Consider the following 27,963-nt stretch of genomic DNA (forward strand, 5'->3'; position numbering starts at 1 on the left):
CGTCCTTGGGCCACCAAGCGCCCTGACCTCAAGCAAGAGGTCAAATCCTCTGCGTGACTGGGAGGGCCTCCATTTGGGGGATCCCAAGGTGGCAGGCAGCCTGTTGGGGTTTTCAGATGTCTGGCTGTCCTCCACGCCAGACGCATGGGTTCGGGATGTCATCTCCTGAGGCTACGCCCTAACCTTACTGCGTTGTCCACCAAACTCTGATTTTTCACAAGTTCTCCAAAGGACTTCTAAAAATCCACCAAGTGGTCAGGATCCTACACCAACTTCCGGTCACAGCTGATAGCATTGTCCCCGAAAGTACATCTCTCTCTCTCTCCTGGTGGCTTCTGGACCAGAATCTCACTGCGAGTGGACTTTCCTCACCACGGATGCCAGAGGGGGAGGGCCAGCGACTTGCCAGTGATCCTTCCAGGGACTATGGAACTCACAGGAAAGCCAGCTACCCAGCAGTCTACAGGGCCCTTTGCTTGGCGGAATCCTGGCTCGCAGGTCGTCCAGTTCAGGTACAGTCCGATAATGCGACGACTGTGGCTTATATCAACCACCAGGGTGGCACTAGCTGATGGGCTACCATGGTAGAGTCCTCCTACATCTTTCAATGGTAAGAGAAGAAGATCCCTGCTCTCTCAGCGATCTTTCTCCCATGAGTCCTCAATTGGGAAGCGGACTTCCTGAGCCATCAGACTCTGGATGCCGGTGAATGGTTCTTCATCGGGAAGTATTCCAGATGCTGGGGCAGACCCGAGGTGGACTTGATTGGGTTGCGCCACAAGGTCACACTATACAGGTCCAGGACTCTCGACCCAGGGGCTTGCATGGTGGACACCCTGTCACCCCGTGGCTGTTTGCCCTGATGTACGCCTTGCCTACAATTTTGCTCCTCCTGAGGGTGATCTGCAAGTTGAAGGGGGGGGGGGGGGTTTCAGCACGTTGATCCTTGTGGCTCCCATTTGTCCCAGACCAATCTTGTTCTTGGATCTTCAGGTCCTCTCAGTGGCCCCTCTGATCCGTTTACGTCCCGACCTGCTCTCTCAGGGCTTGTGTCTACACCCGGATTTGGGGCATCTGGCATTGACGGGGTGGCTGTTAAGAGCCAGCAGCTTTAACTCCAGAGTAATTTCGACCATGCTCAGGGCACGCAAACCACCTTCAGCCGGTGCTTCCATCGCATCTGGCGGGCTTACTATTCCTGGTGTCTTGCTCACCGATTCAATCCCAGGACTTATTGATGTATTGAATGGCCAGGATTTGGTCCTCCTTACAGAAGGGCCTGGAGGCCAGATTGCGCCTGTCTTCTTTTGAAGGTACAGGTTTTGGCTTTGTCCATCTTGTTCCGTAGGGATCTTTCCGTGGTATTTACTGCTCTTCAGGCCCCACCATTTGAGCCTTTGCAGTCAGGGGATATTTGTTGGCTCATCTGGAAGACCGTTTTCCTGTTGGCAGTGATTGCTTCGGCCAGGAGTGTCAGACCTGTCAGTTCTTTCTTATCGGTCCCCGTTTCTGATATTTCATTCTCTACTCCCTAAAGTGGTGTCAAGGTTTTATGCTAACCAGGAGATTGTGGTCCCTGCCTTTTGAGGGCCTGATGCTTCTCCTGCGCCGCACTAAGTCCTTCCGGAAATCGGACTCTGTCTTTGTGCCCTATGGGTTTCAAAAGAGGCAATGGCCTGCTACTAAGCAGACTTTTGCCCGCTGCCTTCACTCTGTCATCAGGCAGGCATACTTGGAAACTCCCTCTCAGTTCCTGCAGTCCGGGCTCATCCCACTAGGTCTGTGGGTGCGTCTTGAGCTGTTTGGGGCAGTGCAACAGCTGAACAAGTTTGAAAGGAGGCGTCTCGGTCATTCGCCAATACGTTCTTGCACTTTTATGCCTTCGATATGTTTGCCTCCGAGGACTCGGCCTTTGAACAGAGTGTACTTGCTGCGGCACAGGCGCGTCCTCACCCTTAGGATGGCTTTAGGATGTCCTAGTGTTAGACTGTGGCCCCTGATGTGTTCCGAAGAATAAAAGGAGATGTCTGTCTTACCTGTTGAATCTTTCTTCAAGGATGTCAGGGGCCACGGATCCCTCCCTGCCATGCCTGCTTTAGTTCAGTTACTGAAATAGTTACATAGTTCCTCTGTTGTGTGAACTAGACTGTGTTAAGAATGTGTTTCTGTATGGTGCTTTGCTTCTTTCTCTCTTGGCTTATTTTAAAAACTGAGTTGCCTGGAGGCGGCAGGACGCGTATCGGCTGAGCTCCTGCTGCCGACCAGCCTAAGTGCCTCACCATCGGCAACCAAAGACCCCCCCCCCTGACCCGAAAAAGCCTTACCCCCTTCAGCTGAACACCTGGGCGGTGAGCGGCAGAGCCGCGAAGTCTCTCGCCTGGAGGCCGCTCGCCTCGTCAGGTTGCGGCCTACACCAAGCCCCGAAGCCGCGGACTAGATTTCCGGCGCGGACCGGGGGAGCGGCAGAACAGCGGCGGCGAAGAGGACCGGAGCCCCGGATGGACGGCTGGACCCGGCTGGGGCGTCCCCGCCTCCACCCCACATACACTCGGTGGCACCCGCTGCACGCAGGAGGAGGACGCGGCGCCCAGGCCGCGACGGGGCATACTCGAACGGGCGCCATCTTGCAGGAGGCACGCACGCCCTGAAACTCGCCCGAACTGCCTAGAGGTGAGCTGCTTGTTGGAGGGACACACCTGGGCCATCACCTGCTGCCCCCCCCCTGCAGGCTGCCCTAAGCTCCGAATCAGACCCCTAGGTGGAGGGGCTGTAGCAGGCCAGGACAGGCCAAGCCAGGCCAGGCCCTCATCAACAGCTGAAGGACTCTCCCTGACCAGTACCTGATACAGCCACAGGGATAGTATGCCTCTGCTGTAGCAGAAGGAAAGGGACATTCCAAGTACATTGCTGGTGGCACATATTTTGCCCTATACCTGCTAAATACCAGACTCTATGCCGGCTACTGTGAGACATCACCTCTAGATATTACCCTGCCACTGCATGACTGAATGGCAGACTGTGTCCTTACTACTTAGCCTAAAGGAAACCCGCATTGCCTGTGATTAAAATGTAATCAAAGACAAGGCTCGCCACTGTGGCCCACTAACAATCCTGCAAGAGCTGCGGCCTCTACCTCACGCTTGGTTGCTCACTATACCTATTAACCTTTATGAAAATGTTCCTAGTATCCCCCTCCATGACCCCTGCTAGTTTGAGCTCAGGAAAGGAAATCCGGGAAGAAAACTCCTCAACTCGCTCTGGGTCAAGACGCAAACGGCGATCAACCGTACCTACTCGCTCCTCCAAAATGAAACCGACTGACATTGCTGCAGTACTAGGCCCCTTACTAGACGAAAAGCTGTCTGGCATTAAAGAGGCAATTGAATCCACATTAACACAACTCAACAACCATTCTGGCCGAATCGATGAGCTGGATCAGAGAGTCTCCAACCTGGAGGACGAACTACACACGGCTCACCAGACCATTGAATCACAACGCTCTGATGTGGCCGCCCTGACCGATAAGCTGGACGATCTCGAAAATCGCAGCCGTAGGAATAACTTGAGGGTGATTGGCATCCCAGAGTCGGTAAGGGGCCACGAGCTATTAGACCTCCTTTCTAATTGGATTCCTGAGCAACTAGCCATGCCCCGAAACAGTGCCCCCCTAGCCATTGAACGAGCGCACAGGATTGGCCCGGAGCGTAAGAACCCATCAGGGCGCCCAAGACCCGTTATTATGCGGATCCTCAATTTTGCAGACCAGACAGCACTCCTGGACCATTACAGAAGAACAGCCAGCCTGACCTATAATGGAGAGAGGCTGCTCATTTTTCAGGACTTCTCCAACCAGGTTGCAACTAAGCGGAGGGAGTTCGCCCCTATCTGCAAGCAGTTATTCGAGGACGAGATAAAGTTCTCATTGCTCTACCCTGCCCGACTAAGAGTTTTCGAGAACGGGAAGCCGATCTTCTTTGAAGATCCCGCCGCAGCAAAAGCCCACTTCTCTCGCCCTGACACCTGAACATATCTAACCTGCCAATGTGAAATGCTCTTATCTACCCACACGCTGGGCCACGGTGTGTGTGTGTTTTCATATACCTCATAAGTCTCATGTTCGTTGTTTTTTGTCTTTGTTTTTGCTTTGTTTATTGTTTTACACCACCTTCTATACATGTATTTGCTATTACCTTAGATATTGATCTAGTTCCGGAGCCGGGACCTGCCCTGGGATGTCTTCCCCCCCACTCGCTGGGATGGAGGGAAACCCCACCTTAACATTTACTTCACTTGTACTACAATGCCACTTACAGGTATAGGTTGATAACACAAATTGCACCCATCTGAATCAAAGAGATATAGGGAATACTCCGATCCTAGCATATAACTTAGTTTCATGGAATGTAGAAGGCCTTAACACCCCCATCAAGCGAAAAAAGGTCATTACCCATCTTAATCGACTAAAACCCCATATTGCACTCCTCCAGGAAACCCACTGGTCCGATGACCCTAGAAATACCCTTAAGGCCCCTTGGATAGGAGAATATATCTCTGCCCCCTATCCTAACAAAACAAGAGGAGTTGCTATACTCTTAAGTAAGAATCTACAATACACATGTAAGAAAAAACTAATAGACCCGGAGGGAAGGTACATTATAGTAGAATTATCAATTGACAATACTGATTACTTGTTGGTCAATGTATACGCTCCGAATACTTCTAACAAAGCTTTCTATTCAGTGCTTTTACAGGAGATCCTCTCTTGGGGAAACCCAAATCTGATCCTGGGAGGAGACCTCAATGGGGCCATCGATCCATCCATAGACAGGTCAAAGGTAAGCCTACATGCTCCCAGCATGAATGACACCCTCCTCAGGGCCTTTTGCTCTCAGCTTAATCTAGTCGACCCTTGGAGAATACACCACCCCTTACATAGGGAATACACCTTTTTCTCGCACCCGCACTCCTCTCATTCACGCATAGACTATTTACTTTTGTCCCAACATCTTCTCCCGAAAACAGCTCATACTTCCATCAAAGACATTATAATATCTGATCACGCACCCATATTACTAGCGCTTAATCTCTCAATACCTCAATCCTTCTCCAAAAGCTGGAGATTCCCCGCCTACCTTGCACAGTCGGAGGACTTCCTCCTACACTTACGTCATGCGTGGCGCGAATATACATCCGACAACTCCGCCCACGGAGAAGATCCCCCATTATTTTGGGGAGCCTCAAAAGTAGTCCTTAGGGGACACATAATATCTTATGTGCAATCTAAACGCAAAAAATTCTCAAAGCAATTACACGCTCTGAGCACCTCACTCACAGCGGCTTATCAAGCTTACAAGCTACATAACGATCCACCCCACAGAGAGGCTTACATCACAGCAAAAAGGATTTATGATACGTTCCTCACTGAGCAAGCTCAAACACAACATAACTATCAAAAGAATAAATTCCATCGATGGGGGAACAAATCGGGTAGACTGTTGGCGAACCTGGCCAAAGGACAACAGGCTAAAACCTGGGTTAGCGCCATCAATAATCCCGACAGAATCATCACCAGCCCTACAGAAATATGCGAAGAATTTATGTCTTACTACAAGACCCTATATGAGGCTGATGCCGATGACGAGTTGGAAGGTTCCTCTTTTCTATAGAGGGCCAATTTGCCAACGTTAACCCAGGAGGAAAAAGATTATATAGATAGTCCGATCACTGAAGTAGAAATCACTGAAACTATCAAAATGCTCCCCAATGGCAAAAGCCCTGGCCCTGATGGATATGGCCCAGAGTTTTATAAAATGCTTAGCGCGGAACTAGTACCCACACTGACTAAATTATACAACCATATTCTCTCTACTGGCCTAGCTCCCATTAGATTCAATGAAGCCAAAATCATCGTAATTGCGAAACCCGGCAAAGATCCCTCCCTAACTAGTTTGTACCGCCCTATCTCACTCCTCAATCAGGATCTTAAGATCCTGACCAAACTCATGGCCAATAGACTGCAGAAGTACATGACACGATTGATTTCATCAGCACAACTAGGATTTATTAAAGGTAGACAATCTGTGCAGGGGATCCGAGCAGCACTTGCCGCAATCTCACACACATACCTCCATGGGAAAGATAACAATAGCAACATCATTGTCAATTTGGACGCAGAAAAAGCGTTTGACAAGATAGCCTGGCCTCATCTAGCTAGAGTGCTGCAACATCAAGGCTTTGGCGACGTATTCTGTAGACTTATCTCAACTCTATACAATACCCCCACTGCACAAGTGCTGGTTAATAACATGCTCTCATCTCCTTTCCAATTGGAAAGGGGTACGAGACAAGGATGCCCCCTCTCCCCGCTTCTCTTTAATTTGGCACTGGAACCTCTTCTTAGAGTGATCACCCAATTGAGAAATTACTCTGGCATATCAATAGGCAACAGAGAACTGAGAGTTGTAGCTTTTGCAGACGATCTGCTCATCTTTTTGTCCAACCCAAATCGTGACATTCCCACATTAATATCCACCATCCAAAGCTTCTCCTCCTTTGCCGGATTTTCAATCAATCTTGATAAATCTGAAGCCCTAGCCATATCTGATAAAGTAAAATCCCAGCTGAACATTGTCTTCCCCTTCAAATGGGCGACATCTAAAATAACCTTTCTAGGCATTGGTCTCACTCCGCGCCCCCGGGACCTGTACTCTCACAACATCACCCCCATCTTGCATAAAATACAAACAGAACTCACCTTATGGCAAGACCTACCACTCAACCTGTTAGGCCGATGTAACTTGGTAAAAATGGCAAGCTTCCCTAAACTATTATATGTCCTACAAATGACCCCTCTTTTAGTAACCAAACAGGACTTAACATCCCTAAAAACTTCTATCTCGCGCTTTATCTGGCATAGAAAACGCCCGAGAATCAGCTATAAGAAATTATCACAAATGCCCTCCAGAGGGGGTCTTAACCTACCCGATATTAAACAATACAATCTAGCTTGTCTCGCACGCTATGCCTTGGACTGGGTGCGGTCTTCGGGTATCTACACAGACGTAGCACTGGATTCCCAGCTCTGCCCCCCCTACTACCTGGCATACCTTTTACATGCTAAACCCTCCCTATTGGGAACCCTAACACAAGACAATCCACTTATACTTTCGACTGTGCAAGCCTGGCAAAAGATTCGGAAATCACTAAAACTCCAGCACTACCATTCCTTATTCCTACCCTTAACAGGAAATTTGGATTTCCAAAATGGGAAGGCTCAATCCCCTTTCATAGAATGGAAACGGATGGTGATTGTGGTCCTGCGAAACCTACTGGATACCTCCAATACCCCACTCAAATTTGCAGAAGCTTCGCAAAAATATAGTCTACTACCTAGACATAGATTTGCATACTTCCAAGCATCTCACTACCTCCGATCCATACTATCCAAACTACACGCCAAAGACTTCACAAACCCCCTCGACTCCCTTTACCGCACTACATCATATTCTACATCCATTATCTACTCCCGTATACGAACAGAACTTGACCCGGAAACAGAGATCCCAGAGATTGCCAAATGGGCCACAGAAATCCCCTCATACTCCCCGGAGGCAATCGTGAGGTCATTCCAACTTAATCTGAAACTGATCTCGGCAAGTACATACCAAGAAATGACATAGAAGATGCTCCATAGAGCATACTTGACACCTAAAAGAAGACACGCTATGGGTCTTTCAACAGACTCTAAGTGCCCTAAATGTCTTACAGATAATGCTGGCCTCATGCATTGCTTCTGGGAATGTTAACCCGTCCAGAAATTCTGGAGAGACCTCTGCTCTTATGGCACAACAAAATTAAATCTCTTTCCAATGCACCATCCCTTGGGCACTCTTTGGCTGTCTAGCTGATCAACCCCAAATTCCCAAATATACTAAGAAGCTGGTGATGATCCTGTCCGCAGTGGGCAGGAAAGCCATACTGCAGCAGTGGATTCACACTGCCGCCCCCACCGTTGATATGGCCACGACACGGCTTTTATTTTTATTCACCATGGATTGGCTGGAAGCCTCCCTTCATAAAGAAAAACTTACATCTTCTCTCTTTCGATGCTGGGAAAAATTTATACAGACCCTACCCCCTCAAACTAAAACAGCAATACGTAACTGTTTTCACCGCACCACGTGGTAGCGACCCTATTCTCCTCTGACCAACCCTAATTCCTTTCCCTATATCTGGCTCAACCTATGCTAGTGGCCTCTCTGTGGATGGACCGATGGCTTCCGGATACTGAAAGAAGGTGATGCATTGCTCTTGTTCTCTGTTAATTTGTTTTGTATAGTTTGGTTAACTATTATCCATATATGTTAGAATTAATAGTAAAATAAAATGTTGCAGTTCTATGCTATTACATCAGAACACATCAACATCCCTTGGTAGACAGGGCACTTTCTCTCAAGAATCTGCTGTACAATCTACATCCCAGAGATATCGTGCTGATATAACACCTTGTCTATGAGTAATTTTTCTACCGCAAGGATCAATCAAGGAGACTCACAGAGACTATTTAACTTCATTGTACTTTATTAGTGCTTTACATACACAGGACTATACGCTGTCAAGATATCATAGTCATTATAGCATCACTAATTGTTGTCCCAATTTTCATCTTCACTTTTCTTGTTGTATTGTGTTTTATACGCTAACTCTCAATAAAAACATTTTGTAGAAAAAAAAAAAAACTGAGTTGCCTGGTCAGCCTGGGGGTAGAATAAGTTTAACCTGTTGGGTGCTGGAAGCTTCTCTCTCACTCCAACTACCCAGCGTTGGCCTGTGGCCCATGACGTCCTTGAAGAAAGAGATTTAACAGGTAAGACATAAATCTCCTTTTCTACAGAGCAGGTACCATGGATTTTTTCCACTCCAGGTCCGATAGCGCTTTATCTACAGATTCAATCCTACACAGATAGAAAAATGTTGCATATCAATCTAAACCATGAAGTATTTTAGTGCATCAAAGTCGTGTCACAATGCGTTTAAGACCCATTTTCAGCTATAAAGATGCTTGCCACTAGCAGCAGGAGGCTCGCACCAGGCATTTCTTATTGAGGATAGATGAATGAAGACAAATACATTCTACAGGTGAGATAGACTTGTCTGCACAGCCTATTTTTCTATGTGATACTGACTAAAACTGGGGTGCGCATCGCGTGTGGCTGAACACTCTGGAATTCAGACTAACTTTCTATTAGATTCTGACTATAAAGTTAAAATCGATAACCCGAATCGCACCCACAGCTTAGTACTAGTATGTGACCATAAGAAGTGTTTAGATGTGAAAGCTGAGTAATATTGTAAATAGAGGGAGATAAGAGGGATAGAAAGTTAGATGAATGAAGAGAAAAAGGGAAAGGGGAAGAATAAAGAAAAGGAGAGAGATTAGTTAGATACCTCGGCATCACTTCCCCAAAAGGTAAACCTAAATACTACTCGATGCTGATATGTGTTGTGAGGTCACGATGAACTCCCATGTACACTGTTGCTGACAGCAGGTTAATGTCTTTAATTTAAAAGGGAGCCATACACCCAGATATAGTCAGATAAAGTAAAGGGGAGCTCTAAAGAACATCAAGCAATCCCGCACCCCCTTGGATAAAGATCCTTGACTACCCTTCCTCTTCTTCCTATCGTTACCCTCTGTGAAGTGTCCGTGACTCCCTTGCCCATTGATGTATGTCATTTTTTCTGTTTGCTGTTTGTATTTGTTTGGGCCTTAAAAGATTAAAAGCAAATGGTTTACAATTAGTCAAAATATAAGTGACAGTATATGATAGCTATAAACTCGTAGAAGATTAATTAATATATGAAAACAGATTGTTTGTCATAAGGTATATGGAAAGATGTAATGGTACTTATGTTGTAGTATCTGGGCTGCCGATTTTTTGATTGTATGCCTTAAGTTAAGGCATACAATCAGATGCGATGCGATGCGATATCGCATCGCATACGATGCGATGCGATGCGATGACCCGATTTTTCCATAGGATTCAATGTTAAAATGGACTGAGTCCATTTTAACATGAAATTCAATGGGAAAAAGGGGTCCTTTTCATACCCCTACTATCCAAGTGGGCATGGAGTTGGATATAAACCTGTGGCGAGCGTAGCGAGCCACCGAGCCCGAAGCGTGGCGAGCGAAGCGAGCCCCGCGAGGGGACGGTATTCTGTGTCCCCTCGCAGGGCTCGCTACGCTCGCCACGCTTCGGGCTCGGTGGCTCGCTACGCTCGCCACAGGTTTATATCCAACTCCATGCCCACTTGGATAGTAGGGGTATGAAAAGGACCCCTTTTTCCCATTGAATTCCATGTTAAAATGGACTCAGTCCATTTTAACATTGAATCCTATGGAAAAATCGGGTCCATCGCATCGCATCGCATCGCATCGCATGCGATTTGGTCGGGTGCGATGCGATGCGATGGAGCCGATTTCAAAATCGGCAGCCCAGTTACTACATAAGTACCGATGTAATTTTTATTGTATTTAGTGCTGTCTGTAAACTTTAGAAATATCTTACTCTTAAGGCCCACATATGTGTCATTTTGTAATAGTGTTGAAAATTAATAAACAGATTTATAAAAAAAAAAAAAAAAGAAGGGTTTAGATGTGAGCACAAGACCTGTATTTTAGAACCTTTTTGTTTTCTCGTTTACTCATGTAGAGTTTCCCTCAAAAAATGGAAAATGCTAAGAAAACTGTGACCTTTGGCAGTCCCTTGGCTACTGTAATCCCAGATACTGAAGTAAGTGATGATTAAATAAAGATTTTGCCACATGTACAGATGTAGCCACGCTGATTGAGGCTGCGACTACTCATACCTGCGATTAGAAAAGCACGCCCATTTATGTGTAAGTGCAAATAGTCGCATCAGCGATCCATAGAAAATACATTATACGATTGTAGGCTTGAATATTGTGTGTGCAATCATTACTGCAAGTAAAACAAACAAGGGAGCTTGCATTCAGATGGGATGGAAACAAAAGGTAAGAGGCCAAGAGATCACCAGGGCACGCAAATTCTGATCCCTCACCTGCAATGATTTGCAGCATGAAAGCAGCCTCTGTAGAGATCGGTGACAGAAGGCCAGATTGTGTAATGACTACGGAATATAAAGGGACTTTTTTTGTAACTATTATTTACTGCCTGGCTTTTAAACATGTTTACATACCTCCCAACATGACCCTCTCCAGGAGGGACAAAATGCTCTGCTCCTGGACTTCCCTCTTATTGCATGATTACCTTCAGCTGTTTTGAACAGGTGCTTTCAGCACAGTTCATGGCAATCGTAGATTAAGTAGGAAGTGCAGGAGCAGAGCAATGTGTTCCTCCTGGAGAGGGTCATGTTGGGAGCAGGGGTGCCGAGAGGGGGGGGGGGGGGAGCAGGTACAGTTTGCCCGGGCCTGTCAGGGGGGCCCTGGTCTGGACACACAGTTTTTTTTCTTTTTATTTGGTGGCGAGTGTGCCGGGTTTGAGTGCGCTGGAGTCAGCTGTTCAGCAGCGGCATTGGGAGTGCGGATGTGGGCGAACATGGACCGGCGTGGGGGCAGCAGCATCACAGAGGTCCTTCTGAGTGTTGTCCCACTCTCCGACTCCAGGGCATAACTTGGGAGTTTACCGTGGCTCGGCGACAGGAGGATACTTAGGGTAGGTATTTCCTGGGTGCCGGGAGGAACTGGGTCAGAGAGGCCACCTCCCGCGGGAGTACCACCCACTCTTCAGAATCCAGCCCACCCCGCTCCCCACATTCCCACCCCAAACGCCACCAGCAGCAGCAGGTGCCAGTGCCATATCTCCAGCCCAGCAGTCCCAGACCTGGTTCCCCACCCATGTCCAGGTCACGGTGTTCCAAGGTGGAAGGTGGATGGCTTGTTGCTCTGTGTCTGCTGCCTTCCTGCATGCTGCTGGGGCTGACATCCGACTCTGGAAGTCAAAATGTAACCCCTGGCAGAGCATGTACTGTAACTCCATGACAACGAGCATGTTAACCCCTGGCAAAGCATGTAACCCATGTCAGAGCATGTAAATCCATGGCAACGAGCATGTTAACCCCTGGCAGAGCAGGTTAATCCCATGGCAATGAGCGTGTTAATCCACTAATTTTCAATGAGCATTACGGTGTGTGGAATAACGTGTAATGGGCATTATGGCATGTGGTAAAATATGTAATAGGTATTACGGTGTATGGCATAATGTGTACTTCCCACTACGATGTGTGGCATAATATGTAATGAGCATTATGGCATGTGGCATAATATGTAATGGGTGCAGTGGCGTAACAATGGGTCCGCAGATTGTGCGGGGAGCTACGTCCGTGGGGGCCCCAGGAAGTTGTTGTACCGGGGCCCAGGATTTCGCTTGGCGGCCCTGGTTGGGAGGTATGTGTTTATTTAACATTTTTCAAAGCTCAAATCGAATAATTGAAAACCATGTTGGATAAGGCAAACAATCAGCATAGAAGCAAATTGGAGAAAAAAACATGGAACAGCAAGCATATACTATTATCAATATATTTATATAATGATAATATAGAGCCAGGATAGAACCAGCACTCCAAATAAAGACATTCAGCTGCTCGGGTGCTCTTGTAGAATAATTGTAGGGGGACACTGTGCAAATGACCACACTGAGGAGATAACTCCTGACATGGCACTCCAGGACTTCATAAAACTGGTGATATAGTTAATGTAACATTTCAGGATGCTAACCCCCTCCTCAGGCATATAGTGAACAAAGAGAAAGGAGGATGGATGCCGTTCCATGCCTCCGGCCGTGCACAGCTCCAAGTTAACGTCACCACTGTGCGTGCCTCCTGGCCTCCAGACAACGGCGGACGGCCTGTCACGGCACCAGGCAGTGGGGAATGGTGATACAATAGACTGTGAACAAAACAAGTGAATACGAAGTGTGACAAAACAGTAGAAATATTAACAGCAGAATATATATATATATATATAACAGATTCAGCGCCTCTCGCTCAGCGCTGGGGCTCGCCAGAATGCCCCCGGTGGCGAGATGACGCTACATCTGACTGGGATGCGCAGAGGTGGAGGACGTCGTTGGGAACCGGCGACCAAGTGGCGGGGACCTGGGGGAGCTTCGGTTGAAGGGAATGCATCTCGTGCGTGTGCATCCCCTTCCGGGGGCTGGCGATCTGACTGCCAGCCCCTGCAAAGATTAAAGGCTATATAAATCCGAAGATCCAACATAATAGAGGAAGCAGCCGCATTCGACATTTTTCACAAGTAGCTGGTTACTTTTATTTCCAACATGTTTCGGGAGACAACCTCCCGTCGTCAGGGATCAACACATAGGCCCTTATTCAGATCTGATTGCAGTACAAATTTGTTTGGAAAATGGGCAAAATTATGTGCACTGTAGGTGAGGCACATGTAACGTGCATAGAGAGTTAGATTTGTGTGAGTTATTTTGTTTCTGTGCAGGGTAAATACTGGCTGCATTATTTTTACACTGCAATTTAGATTTCAGTTTCAACAAACCCCACCCATATTTAACTCTATCTGCACATGTTACATCTTCCCCACCTGCAGTGCACATGGTTTTGCCCATTTTCCAAAAAATTTGTACTACGATCAGATCTGAATAAAGGCCATAATGACATAAATAGAGCAGGCTTTTATTCACATATAGAACACACCTTCACCTATCAGCAACAGCTGTGGAAACATCCACCACCACACCTGCAGCCATCAACTACCTAATCAGCAGTCAGGCACAGGGGGCAGGTAGATAGAGATGACCAACAGAAGTTACCTTAATGAAAATACTAAATATTTTACATACATTTAATATAAAACCAAAATTAAAATATTACACAGAGTAATTTAATAGTACTTTTCTGATGCATGTTTGTATAACAGCAGAGTATACAACAGAGGCTATTATATATCATAGGTTCACAATAAGTTCAGCAATTTAAGTGAACCAATATATCAAACCAGCATATAATATTAAGACAAGTCTCTAAGAAACAGTGTAGAGCAAGTATCTCCTTTAGGCCTTGCGGCTCTAGTGCAGAGTTTCATCATCCACCTGCTTTCTAACATAAAAAATTGCCTCTGTTGCCTCCTTGTCTGAGGGGCGGCACATGATCAATGATTCTAGTACGCAAACTGGTCACTGGTGCCAACAGAGATGGCAGCATGAATGGCTGATCTATGATTAGCCATCCTTTCACAAAATGTGGTTTCCATTTTACCCACATAAATATAACTACATGGGCAATTATTATTATTTCTATAATTAATTTATAAGGCGCCAAAAGTGGTAAGCAGCGCCGTACATTTAGCACACATTAGAACAGTATAGGGTATACAGAACTAAACATAACAGACACAGAAGAACTAAATTAGAGCATAATTAACAATTTGCAGCACAATTCTTAGTACACAATACAGCTGAGGTGGGGAAGTGATTGAGAAGAGATACGGGTATAGATTGTATGTAAGACGTCAGTAATTGAAATGCAAGAAGAGTGCAGTGAGAACAGAAGGGAAGAGGGCCCTGCTCAAAGGAGCTTACAATCTAGAGGAAGGGGGAGACAGACAGGTGACATGAAGTGCAGGTAATGAGACCTGAAGGCAAGAAGTTAGCATGGCAGGCATGGCCAGGACATGACGAAGCAGGTAGAGCGGACAAAGTAGTCCACTCCTGCCTCTGTCTGTACCGTTGACCCCAAGCAGCCCTGCACTGTGGTGTATGCCACAACACTCCCTGCTAGAGGGCATAAAGCATGCAGAGTGAATAGGTATAGCACAGGATTGAGGAACCATGGCTCTGGTACAATAGTGTAGTTCAGAAAGATAGTGCCAAAATAGAGAAAAGAAAAATACAGAGTTAGGTAAGTAGTGTGAGAAGCAGGTGTAGAGGGACATATACAATGCAGAGTGAATCGGGCACACTGAAATGGTTATAGAGAAAATATGACTAGTGGTATTAGGTTGATCAGGAAGCAATGGCTATGAGCTTTAGGTCTTAAGGCCCCCATACATTAGGCCGACTTGTCCTCAGCACAAGTCGGACCCAATTCTCCTGTGAGCCGCCCGGGAGCTCCCCAGGAGGCTCACATACAATTTGGCACTTGATGAGCCAAATTTGACATGTGATAAATCGCTTGCGATTTATCACATGTCGGGGAGCAGGGGGCGGGCGGAGAGGGTCAGAGGGGGGGGGGCGGTGGTGATCCTCATCAGGGGGAGCAGTGGGGCGGGCAGCGGGTCCCTGAGCGCTTAGCTGGCGGCGCCGGCGAGTGCTGACCTGGCCGGGGCGGTGTGATGATCACAGTCTCTCATTCAGCAGCGCTGCAGGACGGGAGTGGGACGCGCAGTGGCGGGGATTAGATTTCTAAAATACCTGTCAAATGACTAGCCGTTCTCTGTTTGGCTGAGAGCTCTCAGCCAATCAGAGAACGGCCAGTCATTTGATAGGTTTTTAAAAAATCTAATCCCCGCCACTGCGCGTCCCACTCCCGTCCTGCAGCGCTGCTGAATGAGAGACTGTGATCATCACACCGCCCCGGCCAGGTCAGCACTCGCCGGCGCCGCCAGCTAAGAGCTCAGGGACCGCTGCCCGCCCCACTTCTCCCCCGGTTGTCTGCATGCATATGCCTGTCAGGTGGGCAGGCATATGCATACAGGGAGGTCGGACGTGATCTTATGTGCAGACCGTCCGACCTCCCTGATCCGGTCCGATGCGCACGGGTCCGCGCATCGGATCAGATATCGCACACCTGCGATTTTGGTCCGATTTCACCCGGTTATCGGCCCAAAGTGCCGAAATCGGATGAAATCGTCCAAAAATCGCATAGTGTATGGGGGCCTTTAGAGGCCTGCAGGCAGGGAGCTCAGTGAGTTTAATGTTGATGGCAGTATGTTTGGGTGATTTTAGAAGGTAGATGGGTGTCCTCCTGCCCTCTCCTGTTGATCTCTGGAATATCTCCAATATACTGATTAATATTTCTCCTTCATACTTCATGGCAGCCATTACATTGGGTTTATCCCCCTCTCTCTCTCCCAATTAAACAGGTAGTTTTTTCTCCCTAGGATCCGACTCCTCCTCTTCCTCATGCTATATAACTGAGCACCTCCCCTTTAACCATAGTCTTTCCTGTCTCCTCTGTCTGTAAGCAGGTAGTTAGGTTAGAGTCAGAGTTAGAACCTGGCAGCGAGGGGATGGCGGTGCCTTACCCTATCTTTTGATCCGGGGCCGGCGGCATGGATCAGTGCTCACTTATGGGTTGGCGGTGCCTATAACCCTAAAGAAAACTATGACAGGAGGGATCCTGTGGGACTCACCAAGTGGAGCCTGTAGGAGCGGTGGCCAGGGCATGTGCGGTGAGTCCGGAGCACGTAGAGGCAGCATGGCGGGCTCAGCAGCATTTCCAGCGTGGTCACTGTGCCCGGCGTCTGTTTGTAGCTGTTTGTGCAGCAGACGCCGGGGGAGAGGTGACGCGCACTTCCTGCGCGCGGTCTGCGGTTCACAGCAGACCGCGTGCGTTCCGGATACCGGAAGTATCCGGCGCTGCTATACTCAGCGTCCAGTGTGTTCTATGGACGCCGGGGGGAAGTGACGCGTATTCCGGCGCGTCAGCACGTGGCCTGCGTTCCATTGCGGGCCGCGTGCGTTCCAGAATACCGGAAGTGCTGGTATATATAGCGCCTGGCCGGTGTAACAGGCGCTGCTGCGTTGTATCAGCTACAGTGGATGTCTAAGGAGCTTTGCAATATGGAGGATGCCTCTCCTAATATGAATATACCGCTGCCCAGGTAAGTCCTCCTTTGAGGACTGGTTATTAATTATGCTGAGTTGAAATTAGTTAGTCTATCTTTTCTTTTGTTTTTAGTGTGTCTATAGTTACAAAAAAGAAGACAGCTAAAAAGAAGTTGGATAAAATTTGCCCGGAGTGTGACAAGTCATTTACGGGAGAGAATGTATTGTGTAAAAGTTGTCTTCAAAAGAAAGAAGCTTCTTCAGTGTCTAATCAGATCTCGGAGCTTAGAGAATGGATGGAGAAGAATTTTGTTTCTAAGAAAGAATATGCTAGCAATAAGAGGTCTAGGTCTCAGACCAGTTTGGATTTAGAGGATGACTGTGGGTCAGTAGTGGCCGGGTCTGACGATGGCACAGGTGGTTCCACGGCCGAGTCTGGAGAAGTGGTTGAAGACGAACGTCTGTTTGATCTAGGTTTGGTGGAAGTGGTGTTAAAAAACCTGTATAAAACCTTGAATTATAAGCAGCCAGTTAAAACAGAGTTTGATACATTATTCGAGGACAGATCAAGGAAAGGCAGATGCTTTCCGGTCCATAAGGTTGTCAAGGATATATTGACAAAAGAGTGGAATAATGTGGACAAACGAGTCGGGTCCTTTAAGAGGGTTGATAAAATGTTCCCTATAGAAGATGAGGACTTTTTGAAATGGAGCGGTGTACCTAAAATAGACGCATCCGTTTCTGAAGTAACTACCCGCACGACTATTCCGTTAGAAGACGGTGCGTCTTTAAAGGATCCTATGGAAAAGAGGATGGAGAGTGCTCTAAAATGGTTGCACATATCTACATCAGTGTCTATGAAGTCGGGCGTAGCCATAGCTTCTCTGTCTAGAGCATTACGGATATGGTGTGCGGCATTACAAGATGATCTGCAAGACAGAGCCTCCCGAGACCAGATGAGCAAGAGCCTGGCTCAGATACAAATGGCTGTAGATTATGTCTGTGAGGCTTCACTAGACATGTTGGATTTCTCGGCCAAATCCCTGACTTCAGGGGTAGTGGCCAGAAGAGCACTCTGGCTAAAATCATGGTCCGCGGATTCGCACTCTAAAAATAAGCTTGCTACACTTCCATATGAAGGAGCTTTTCTTTTCGGAAGTAAGCTCGACCAAATGATTCAGAGAATGTCAGGGGGTAAATCCGTTAGGTTACCCCAGGATAGGAGGGGTAGATTTAATTCCTACTCTAACAGGCAGTCATATAGGCAGGCCAGATCATACAGGCCAGGTAGGCCTTTTCGTGACAAATACGCCTCAGGTACGTCACGGGCATTTTTTCGCCAGTACATTAAAAAAGAGGCGAAAGCTCTGGTGCAACTCAAAAGCAGTGACGCCAGAGGTTCCATGGGGCAAATCCCGGTAGCAGGAAGACTTCTGGAATTTGCTCACGTCTGGGGACAAAACGTCTCGGACAAATGGGTCTTAGAGATAGTATCTCAAGGTTACCAGTTAGAGTTTCTGTCAAAGCCAAGATTGGCAAGATTTTTAAGTTCCAAACTTCCCCTATCAGAGACCGAAAAGAAAGTTTTGAAAGCAAGTGTGCAGGATCTAATCGACACAAGAGCAGTCGAAGAAGTCCCGTTAAAAGAAAGAGGACTGGGATATTACTCCCGGTTGTTTGTCATAAGCAAAGTCTCAGGCGGGTTCAGAACTATCCTCGACTTGAGAAGTCTGAACGATCGTCTAAGAAAAAATAAATTTCATATGGAAACAACCAAGTCTATATTGATGGGGATCAGAAAGGACGATTATCTAGTAGCTATCGACCTAAAAGATGCGTATTTTCACATTCCCATCTTTCCGAACGACAGAAGGTATCTCAGGTTTGCCATAAAAGAGAGACATTTCCAGTTTACATGCCTGCCATTCGGTCTAACTTCATCCCCCCGGGTCTTCACGAAAGTCCTGGTGGTGTTAATAGAAAACTTAAGAAGGCGAAAGGTTATGGTATGGGCATACCTAGACGACATCCTGATAGCAGCACAGTCCGAAGAAGAAAGTGTAATAGCAAGAGACTATACCATCAACTTTCTTCAAAAGCACGGTTGGATGATCAATTGGGAAAAAAGTCGTCTCATCCCTTCAAGAAAGATCCAATTCTTAGGCATACTAGTAGATACCATCTCTTTTCAGATAGCTCTCTCAGAAAGAAGATGCGAAAAAATTCAACAGCTAATTTCACTCATTCACAACGATTCTCGCGTGCCCTTAAGAACTGCAATGAGTTTGCTGGGGATGATGGCCTCAGCAGTAGAGGTCACTCCATGGGCAAGATGGAGGATGAGGCCATTGCAATGGTTCCTTCTAAGGTTTTCAAGAAATCATACGTCGTTGGACCAAGTAATAAAGATTCCAAACGCAGTAAAGGAGTCTCTAAATTGGTGGAGCTACGATCTGTTAAGAGGAAGATGGTGGTCACTAGAAATTCCATCGTTTGTAGTGATAACTACAGATGCCAGCGCCTCCGGCTGGGGGGCGCATGGGATGGGAAGATCATGCCAGGGGAGGTGGTCGATGCAAGAGAAGAATTGGTCATCAAACCACAGAGAGCTGAGAGCGGTGTGGCAGGCGGTAAGATTCTTCGCGGAAGAGATTAAGGGGTCACATGTTCGGGTGTTCTCAGACAACGTCACGACAGTCTCTTACATCAACCGTCAAGGAGGCACAAGAAGTCGGGTGTTGTTGGAGGATGTAGAGAACATAATGTCGTGGGCCGAAGTAAATCTCCAGTCTATTACGGCCTTGCACATTCCAGGAGAAGAAAACCAAGTTGCAGACTTCTTGAGTCGCAATACATTAATTCCAGGCGAATGGGAACTAAAGCAGTCAGTTTTTCAGTTTATAGTAGAACACTTCGGCATGCCAGAAATCGATCTAATGGCGACATCTGTCAACAAAAAGGTTCCCCGGTTTTACTCAAGGTACCCAGCACACGGATCGTGCGGAGTCGATGCCCTGTCACAAAAGTGGAGCTGTACCCTAGCCTACGTGTTCCCGCCGTTCTCCCTCATTCACAGGGTGCTGTGGAAGATCAGGTCAGAGAAGTGCAATGTGATAGTAGTTCTGCCGTTTTGGGCCAGAAGGGCTTGGTTTCCAATGCTGGAGAGCATGGCAGTAGCAGGGCCTCTGTTTCTGCCGGTATCATCGGATCTCCTGTCCCAAGGACCAATCAGATGCCAAGATCCTCAGAAGTTATCATTGACGGCGTGGAAATTGAGAGGCAACAATTGAGAGAGAAACATCTACCTCCAGAAGTGATAGAAATACTTCTCCAGGCTAGGAAGAAGGTTTCGTCTGCCATCTATTATAGGGTCTGGAGAATCTTTGCTAAATGGTCTAAGGACAGATTTCAGTTTCCTAATGCGACCATATCTCATGTTTTACAGTTTCTGTGCGACGGATTCAACAAGGGCCTAGCAGTGGCTACATTGAAGGTACACATTTCAGCATTAAGTGTGTTATTAGACCGAAGGCTGGCGGATCATAGCTTAATAAAGAGATTCTGTCAGGCCATCAAGAGAATTCGGCCAAGGATTCGTTCTACGGTGCCTCAATGGAATCTTAATTTGGTACTGAACGGGCTCATGTCAGCGCCATTTGAACCATTGGATAGAGCAAGTCTTAAGTTTATGACATGGAAAGTGGCCTTCCTGGTGGCGATCACTTCGGCCAGAAGGGTTGGTGAACTCCAGGCTCTATGCATACAAGATCAATATCTAAAAATCTTTCCAGACAAAGTGGTCTTGAAGACTGAAAATTATTTTTTACCAAAAGTGGTATCCTTTTTTTCATTTAAATCAGGAAATTATATTACCTTGTTTTTTTCCGAATCCTTCAAATAAGAAGGAAGAGAATTTGCATACGTTGGATGTGGTCAGAGCCATAAAGATTTATTTGGACAGGTCTGCAACCTTCAGACAATCAGAGAATTTGTTTGTGATTCCGCAAGGTGCGAAGAAGGGATTCGTTCCAGCGAAACAAACAATTTCGAGATGGCTTAAAGAGGTTATTTCCTTTACCTACAAGAAAGTAGGACGTCCAGTCCCTGAGGGTATTAAGGCACACTCAACACGGGCAATGGCGGTATCATGGGCGAGAGAGGCGAATGTATCAGCCAGAGAGATATGTCAAGCAGCCACTTGGACGTCTCTACACACGTTTTCCAAGCATTATGCACTGGATGTGGCAGAAGCACGGTTTGGAAGTGAAGTCCTAAGACAAGCGTTGGCTTGAGGTATTGTATTGACCCGCCCTACTGCTTTGGTACATCCCAATGTAATGGCTGCCATGAAGTATGAAGGAGAAAGCAAGGATTATACTCACGATAATACCTTTTCTTCGGAATACTTCATGGCAGCCTATAATTTTTAGCCCTCCCTGTTTCTGTTTTTTTCCCTAGGATCAGGGCGGAGACATTCAAAAGACTATGGTTAAAGGGGAGGTGCTCAGTTATATAGCATGAGGAAGAGGAGGAGTCGGATCCTAGGGAGAAAAACTACCTGTCTAATTGGGAGAGAGAGGGGGGATAAACCCAATGTAATGGCTGCCATGAAGTATTCCGAAGAAAAGGTATTATCGTTAGCATAATCCTTGCTTTCCTCACACTTTACTCTACCAAACTTCACAGCTGCACACAACACAGCCGAACACGGCAACCAGCCGTCCAGATTCAGGTTAAATAGAAATGTCTCTGACCTGTCTGGCCCTTAATTGATAGCCCCACCCAGAGCAAAAGGTTTGCTGTGAAGTGTGAATAGGGAAAGTCCAATACACCCCCCACTAATACACAATAATTTCCTGCCCAAATACAGACTAAGAATTACAAATATAAGTTATTCAATATGCAGGGATATAAGGAGTATGATTCCGAGTTACCAGCAGATCAATAAATCAGATAAACAATAAATGTAGAAGTGCAGGTAAGGAAATGATTAATACAGAATTTTTTACCACTGTAGTGCACACAGCTGTAACATATGTTAGATTTAAACGTAAAGTGAGCTGGTATTGTAGGTTTAGATAGGTCAGTAATGTCTATCGCAACAAGATGATCACGGAGATGGACACTCCTGGTGTTAGCAGGCATACTGTAAGCCAGGATTTGTATAAGGCCGGCAATTCCTTATCGGTACTCAGTTGACCATAACCTTTTAATATATTTGTTGGTATTAGTACTGGATGTTGTGTATTTATTAATCCACGGAATGATATCACAATCAATATCAGCCTTTGACCTAGATATACTATCCTGATGAGATATATTGAACACTTTTTAGTTCTAGCTGCCAGAAAACCAGCGCGACGGTAACCACACTGTATGACTTGGAAAATTGAAGCAGTAGAATTGTGTGTAATCCTTTATCTCTAAACTAAAAGCACTACCACGATTTGGGCTAATTTCACACGTTCCCGATGGAATCAGGCCATGATATCAGCCCAAATCAGATGCCTTTGATGTCTCTCAGTTCCAATGCGGGGTCCCTTGCACATGCAGACCTGAGTCGGAGGTCAGACCTCCATGTAGGTCTGACCTCAGACACTCCTCTTGGCGGCGGTGAACAGGGGTCGCATGCGATCCATCACATGTGAAAGGACAGCAGGCGAAGTAGTTTGGGCGACTCGTGATGGATCGGCAGGCCATACAATGCTACGATATATCGCAGTAGTTTATGGCCAGCTTAAGTAACACCCCTTTGATATTGCACTCAGGATTTTGTACAAGGGTCCAGCCCAGTGAGCCTGACCTGGCTTATTGCCAGTATGTTGACGTCACTGCTGAATTGGCACTCTGAGATGATTTCATCTAAATGTGCCAGCTCTTCCTATACTGTGAGCGGGTGCTTACCCGCCAAAAGAAGGTTTAATTTTTATGGCCAATTTCTGAACTAAATGTTGCATTTGTTTTATTCATGTAGTTTACTTTACGGTCCTTGATTTCTAGAACGGCGCCCACGATTGCATCGTACTGAAATCTCATCGCATCGCATCCCCCGCAATATTGCGGCATGCGATGTGATTTTTAATTGTACAAGCACACAGATGGGTGCTTACAATGTGATTCCATCATTTAGTGTCACCCCCACTATCAACACCAACCCGAAGCGTGTCGAGCGGCGGCGGTACGTGTCCTCTGACCTTTTCATACCCCCACTATCCACGTTGGCGTGGAGTTGATTTTAGATAGTGTGGCGAGCCACCGAGCCCGACGCGTGGCAGTAACGAATGGGATAAGGCCCCTGAGGCATAATTCCCGATAAGTGCTGGCTTTGGAGATCAGGATGCCAACATTGGGGCTAATTGTATACCCTCAGCAAGCCTATTCTCAGCGGTACATTATTACTGCTACTATAATATGCCCCATAAGTGCTAATAGTATGAAATGCTACAATATGCAGTATATTGGTGTTTCATTTTTTTTTTATTTTTTTTTACCTGCTTAATTATAACATCATTTTTAACTTCTGGAGTGCACAGTAATGCATTAATGCTCACAGTGAACCTCCGTATTTTTTACTGTTCTAAAGTATACTGTTGAAATAAGCAACCAGAAGTTGGATATATGTATTTAATATGGTCAGACTTATCACATATATATATATATATATATATATATATATATATATATAGAAGAACAAACGTAGGCGTCACTCCGGGACTGGTGTAGAAAACAATTTTACAATCATGCACAAGTGCCCTAAACTTGTGCATGATTGTATGCTGCTGTCTTCAGTCCTTGGCCAGTCACTGCTAAGTATGATGAATTTTTATCTCTTTGATGATGATTGACACGATGCTTCAATAAATACACTTTTTGCATCTAATATAAGGGTGTGCTGGTCCTGTCGTTCCATTAGACTGAGGGTCTCTCTGGCTGGCTTACTATATATATATATATATATATATATAGATAGATAGATAGATAGATAGATAGATAGATAGATAGATAGATATATGTGTGTGTGTGTAATAAGTCTGACCATGCTTGAGGCAATAAGGCATGCCTTGTATTTTAGTATTTGTATTTTGACAAAGGCACGCAGCTCTAATCTCGATTGTGGTGAGTGCCGATCCTATCATTACAGTGGTTTTAATGCAATTGTCAATTCCAACAACCTGCACTTTAATTGTTCTCAACTTGGTAACTACAGTAACGTGTGTGTTGCAGCTGGCTGATGAGAATTTCTGCTGTCAATTGGATACTGAAACCATTCCAACTAAAGTAAGTGATTACTGGGAACTGCAGCCACTATGCTCACTATGTATTAACTGGTGAATTAACACCATAATCAGGATTTAGGACAGTGGTCTCCAACCTTTTTCGGGGTGCGAGCTACTCGCGGCAAACTGAACCACCCGAAGAGCTACTAAAATAAAAAAATCTGCCTAATAACCAAATAATGCCCTTTACACATTATGCCACACACTGTAATGGCCCTGACACACTATGCCGCATACATAACTGTGCGCGCCAAAAATTGGTGTAGCCACATAGGGTGCATCCAATGAAAATGGGGTGATACACATTTGCCCCCAATAGTGCAATGCCATATACACATATGCCCAAATAGTGCCAGATACACATTTGCCCCCAATAGTGCCAGATACACATATGCTCCCGCGGTGCCAGGTATGCCCCCACAGTGCCAGAAAAAAGAATACCCCCACGGTGCCATCTGTGCCCCTATGGTGCCGGATATGCCCCCACAGTGCCAGCAAGTAGTATGCCCCCACAGTGCCAACAAGTAGTATGCCCCCAGTGCCAGCAAGTAGTACAGTATGCCCCCACAGTGCCAACAAGTAGTATGCCCCCAGTGCCAACAAGTAGTATGCCCCCAGTGCCAACAAGTAGTATGCCCCCACAGTGCCAACAAGTAGTATGCCCCCACAGTGCCAACAAGTAGTATGCCCACAGTGCCAGCAAGTAGTATGCCCCCACAGTGCCAGCAAGTAATACAGTATGCCCCCAGTGCCAACAAGTAGTATGCCCCCAGTGCCAACAAGTAGTATGCCCCCAGTGCCAACAAGTAGTATGCCCCCAGTGCCAACAAGTAGTATGCCCCCAGTGCCAACAAGTAGTATGCCCCCAGTGCCAACAAGTAGTATGCCCCCACAGTGCCAACAAGTAGTATGCCCCCAGTGCCAACAAGTAGTATGCCCCCACAGTGCCAACAAGTAGTATGCCCCCAGTGCCAACAAGTAATATGCCCCCAGTGCCAACAAGTAGTATGCCCCCAGTGCCAACAAGTAGTATGCCCCCACAGTGCCAACAAGTAGTATGCCCCCACAGTGCCAACAAGTAGTATGCCCACAGTGCCAGCAAGTAGTATGCCCCCACAGTGCCAGCAAGTAATACAGTATGCCCCCAGTGCCAACAAGTAGTATGCCCCCAGTGCCAACAAGTAGTATGCCCCCAGTGCCAACAAGTAGTATGCCCCCAGTGCCAACAAGTAGTATGCCCCCAGTGCCAACAAGTAGTATGCCCCCAGTGCCAACAAGTAGTATGCCCCCACAGTGCCAACAAGTAGTATGCCCCCAGTGCCAACAAGTAGTATGCCCCCACAGTGCCAACAAGTAGTATGCCCCCAGTGCCAACAAGTAATATGCCCCCAGTGCCAACAAGTAGTATGCCCCCAGTGCCAACAAGTAGTATGCCCCCAGTGCCAAGTAGTATGCCCCCAGTGCCAACAAGTAGTATGCCCCCAGTGCCAACAAGTAATATGCCCCCACAGTTCCAGCAAGTGGTATGCACACACTTACACCACACTCACACACACACAGCACACTCACCATGGTGTCCTGTGTCGTCCTGCAGTGACTGTCAGTGTCTCCGCTGCCGCAGCTTCTCCTCTTCTCGGGGAAGGTGAGCACAGCGAGCGCACAACGGTACATCTCTCCTACCCTTCACTTCCTTGTGACTGGACCGTCCGTCGGCGTCAATCAAAGCTCGCGGGCCGGCTCCTGATTGGCTGCCGGCCCGCGAGCTCTGATTGGCGGATAGGCGGCCAAGTGACAGGGATGCTCAGTGAGGGGAGGGATAGACGCGCAATGCGCTGCGCTCTCCTCCCCTCCCCTCCCCTCCGGCTCATACAGTATCGTCAGCGCAGGCGGCCGCGGCAGGGAGAGACAGACAGGCGGGCGGGCGGGCGGGCAGCAGAGTGGTCGAGCCACCCGATTCGCTGCCGCGAGCTACCGGTAGCTCGCGAGCGACGGGTTGGCGACCACTGATTTAGGAGATATCCTATTGGCAGCCGTGATTAACTGCTGATATTAGGTTCAGCTGGGGCTATCCTATTAGTGTTTTGCATGGCCCACCTTGTGTGTCAGTCCAATTGAAAGAACGATCACAATATCCACTAAATTGGGTTATTCCCATCTAACACAATTACTGTGGTTTTAGCAATGGAAATGTAGTGGTTTCTGTATTAAATGTTTTTGTGGGTGATGTACTGTACAACAACTTTCCCACATGATTTTATAGAATGTACTTGATAAATGCTTCTTTAAAACTGCTTGGTTGCTATAGGCAACTTCTTCACTGGTCCACTTTTCTACTCTTTTCAATGCTTAATACATCAATCTATATCTGTTTCTTGTTTGAACAGTGTGGGGATCTGGACTTGTTTTCCTGGCAGTAACTCTGGTGGGCTATTGGAGGGCTCTGGAAACTGAAAAGTGGGTGGCTTGATATAATGAGATGTCATGCACTGGAGAGAGATTGATGATGACTGGGGCACAGTGAGACAGAGTTGGCGAATACCCAGAACAGATGCGCAGGGTCTAACTCATTAGTTGTCTTTGCCAGGGACCACTGCAAGGTGCTTTAGACTTCGCTGCGCCTGACGAGCAGATCACGGCCCTCTGCCTGGGTCTCTCTGTGCTTAACTTTGTGGTACTGAAGTATAGATAGATGCTGGAAGAACTTCACTGATCTTGGACCATCGATGATTGAACCGATGGTATTACTGGAGAGTGTAGAACACAAGGTAAGTATGTAGGTATCGGCCTGGGAACCGATGGTGGACTATAGGCTGGTGAAACAATAACAACTGGCTTCGGTCTGGGAACCAGTGGTAGCTGGGTCCTGTGCTGAATATCCTGGACTGTGCAACAAAAGACTGCAGGAATGAGCTGGAGATGGTAACAGCAGCAGTAGGAATTCTGGCAGCAGATGGTAACCAGGAAGCAGAAGAAACCGAAAGGCACAGGTATCTGGAGAGCAGGTAGAAGCCTGCATCCTTGGGAGTGGACACTGTAGACACAGGAACATACAATTGTTTAAGGCACTGGTGGGGTCTAGGACTCCTGATTTTAACCCCCAATGTGGCTGCTGATTGGCTGCTTGCCGCAACAGCAGTTTGGGCAGAACCAGATAGTGGATTTTCCTTGCTTTTTCCTGAATCGTGATTATAGTGCAAGTGGCTGGTTAGGTGTGCAGGAGTCAGCTGACTACAGGTGTCATGGCAGTGCCCATATTCCTCAGGGCCTGCAGGAAACGCAGAGTGACAAGCAGTCACATGGGGAGGTGACATGGGGCCATCATGCCAGACACGGCCAGCTGACGATCTGCGGCGCAGAATATGCCAGTATGCAGGTAAGTGGTGCAGCCCAATCACCATGGTTCCTGACAACATTAGCATTTTCAGTTTGATAATGGGCACTATGGCTTGCAGCCCTCATTCTACCCTGTAGTTACAGCGCTTGCTTCAGTACAGCTGCATCAATGTGAAATTAGCACCAATGTTTGCTTAGTAACTTCAATCGCCTGTGGTGGCTTCAGATTTTACGGATGTGTTTCATCTACAGATTTGCTTTACTGTCCGGCTCCATTACACTTAATAGGCAGCATGCAAAGCATATGCTCTGCTATGCTGTGACGAGACACTTTATTTTTACACACCTGTAATACTGCTCTGAATATTTATTTTAAGTGTGTATGATTATTGCTTGTTCTTAAATAGATATCTTTGGTTGCCAAAATTTCCCTGTTCCAGTGTCTGCACACACTATTGGCAATTATAGGGCCTGGTTGCTGCTCTATGAAATTGCAGAGCCCTGCTTTTAGATAGCTGCCGCCCCGCCAGAGTGAAAACACGCCCTGTGCAAGGCTGCGAAAAGTTTGCAAAA

The 27,963-nt window shown here is 46.9% G+C and overlaps 1 protein-coding gene across 6 annotated transcripts in view; it reads left to right on the forward strand.

Moving 5' to 3' along the window:
* The window catches only part of LOC146074099 (uncharacterized), a 161,466-nt gene that overhangs the window by 88,594 nt on the left and 44,909 nt on the right, over positions 1-27,963 (forward strand). For 4 of the 6 annotated variants that reach the window (XM_083181847.1, XM_083181848.1, XM_083181850.1 and 1 more), the window contains exons 10-11: positions 10,716-10,796; positions 24,005-24,058. In XM_083181847.1, the coding sequence (XP_083037973.1) occupies positions 10,716-10,796; positions 24,005-24,058 (135 nt within the window). The remainder of the gene's footprint in view (positions 1-10,715; positions 10,797-24,004; positions 24,059-27,963) is intronic. The other 2 variants (XM_083181849.1, XM_083181851.1) reach the window with 1 other exon arrangement.

The sequence above is a fragment of the Crinia signifera genome, chromosome 4, assembly GCF_055691185.1.
Source record: "Crinia signifera chromosome 4, ASM5569118v1, whole genome shotgun sequence".
In the NCBI taxonomy this organism is placed as follows: Eukaryota; Metazoa; Chordata; class Amphibia; order Anura; family Myobatrachidae; genus Crinia; species Crinia signifera.